Source organism: Pygoscelis adeliae, unplaced genomic scaffold (assembly GCF_000699105.1).
Source record: "Pygoscelis adeliae isolate BGI_AS28 unplaced genomic scaffold, ASM69910v1 Scaffold122, whole genome shotgun sequence".
In the NCBI taxonomy this organism is placed as follows: Eukaryota; Metazoa; Chordata; class Aves; order Sphenisciformes; family Spheniscidae; genus Pygoscelis; species Pygoscelis adeliae.
Window position 1 is genome coordinate 6,282,898 of NW_008824358.1, and position 359 is coordinate 6,283,256.

The 359-nt window shown below is 64.1% G+C and overlaps 1 protein-coding gene across 1 annotated transcript in view; it reads left to right on the forward strand.

Annotated features, from left to right (window-relative positions):
- The window catches only part of GPR75 (G protein-coupled receptor 75), a 2,468-nt gene that overhangs the window by 916 nt on the left and 1,193 nt on the right, over positions 1-359 (forward strand). The window contains exon 2 of the mRNA XM_009319643.1: positions 2-345. Coding sequence (XP_009317918.1) covers positions 2-345 — 344 coding nt within the window. The remainder of the gene's footprint in view (position 1; positions 346-359) is intronic.

Here is a 359-nt window from a genome sequence, read left to right on the forward strand (position 1 = left end):
ACCCACGCCGCCACCCTGCCGGCCTGCGCCTCCCTGCTGGCCCTGGTCTTCTGCCTGGGCTCCTACGGCAACCTCATCGTCCTCCTGTCCTTCTTCGACCCGGCCCTCAGGAAATTCAGGACCAACTTCGACTTCATGATCCTCAACCTCTCCTTCTGCGACCTTTTCATCTGCGGGGTGGCCGCCCCCATGTTCGCCTTCGTCCTCTTCTTTGACACGGCCCGAGGTGTCCCGGCCGCCTTCTGTTTCACCTTCCACCTCACCAGCTCCGGCTTCATCATCATGTCGCTCAAGACGGTGGCGGTCATCGCCCTGAACCGGCTGCGCAAGGTGCTGGGGGAGGAGGCCCCACCCGCGAC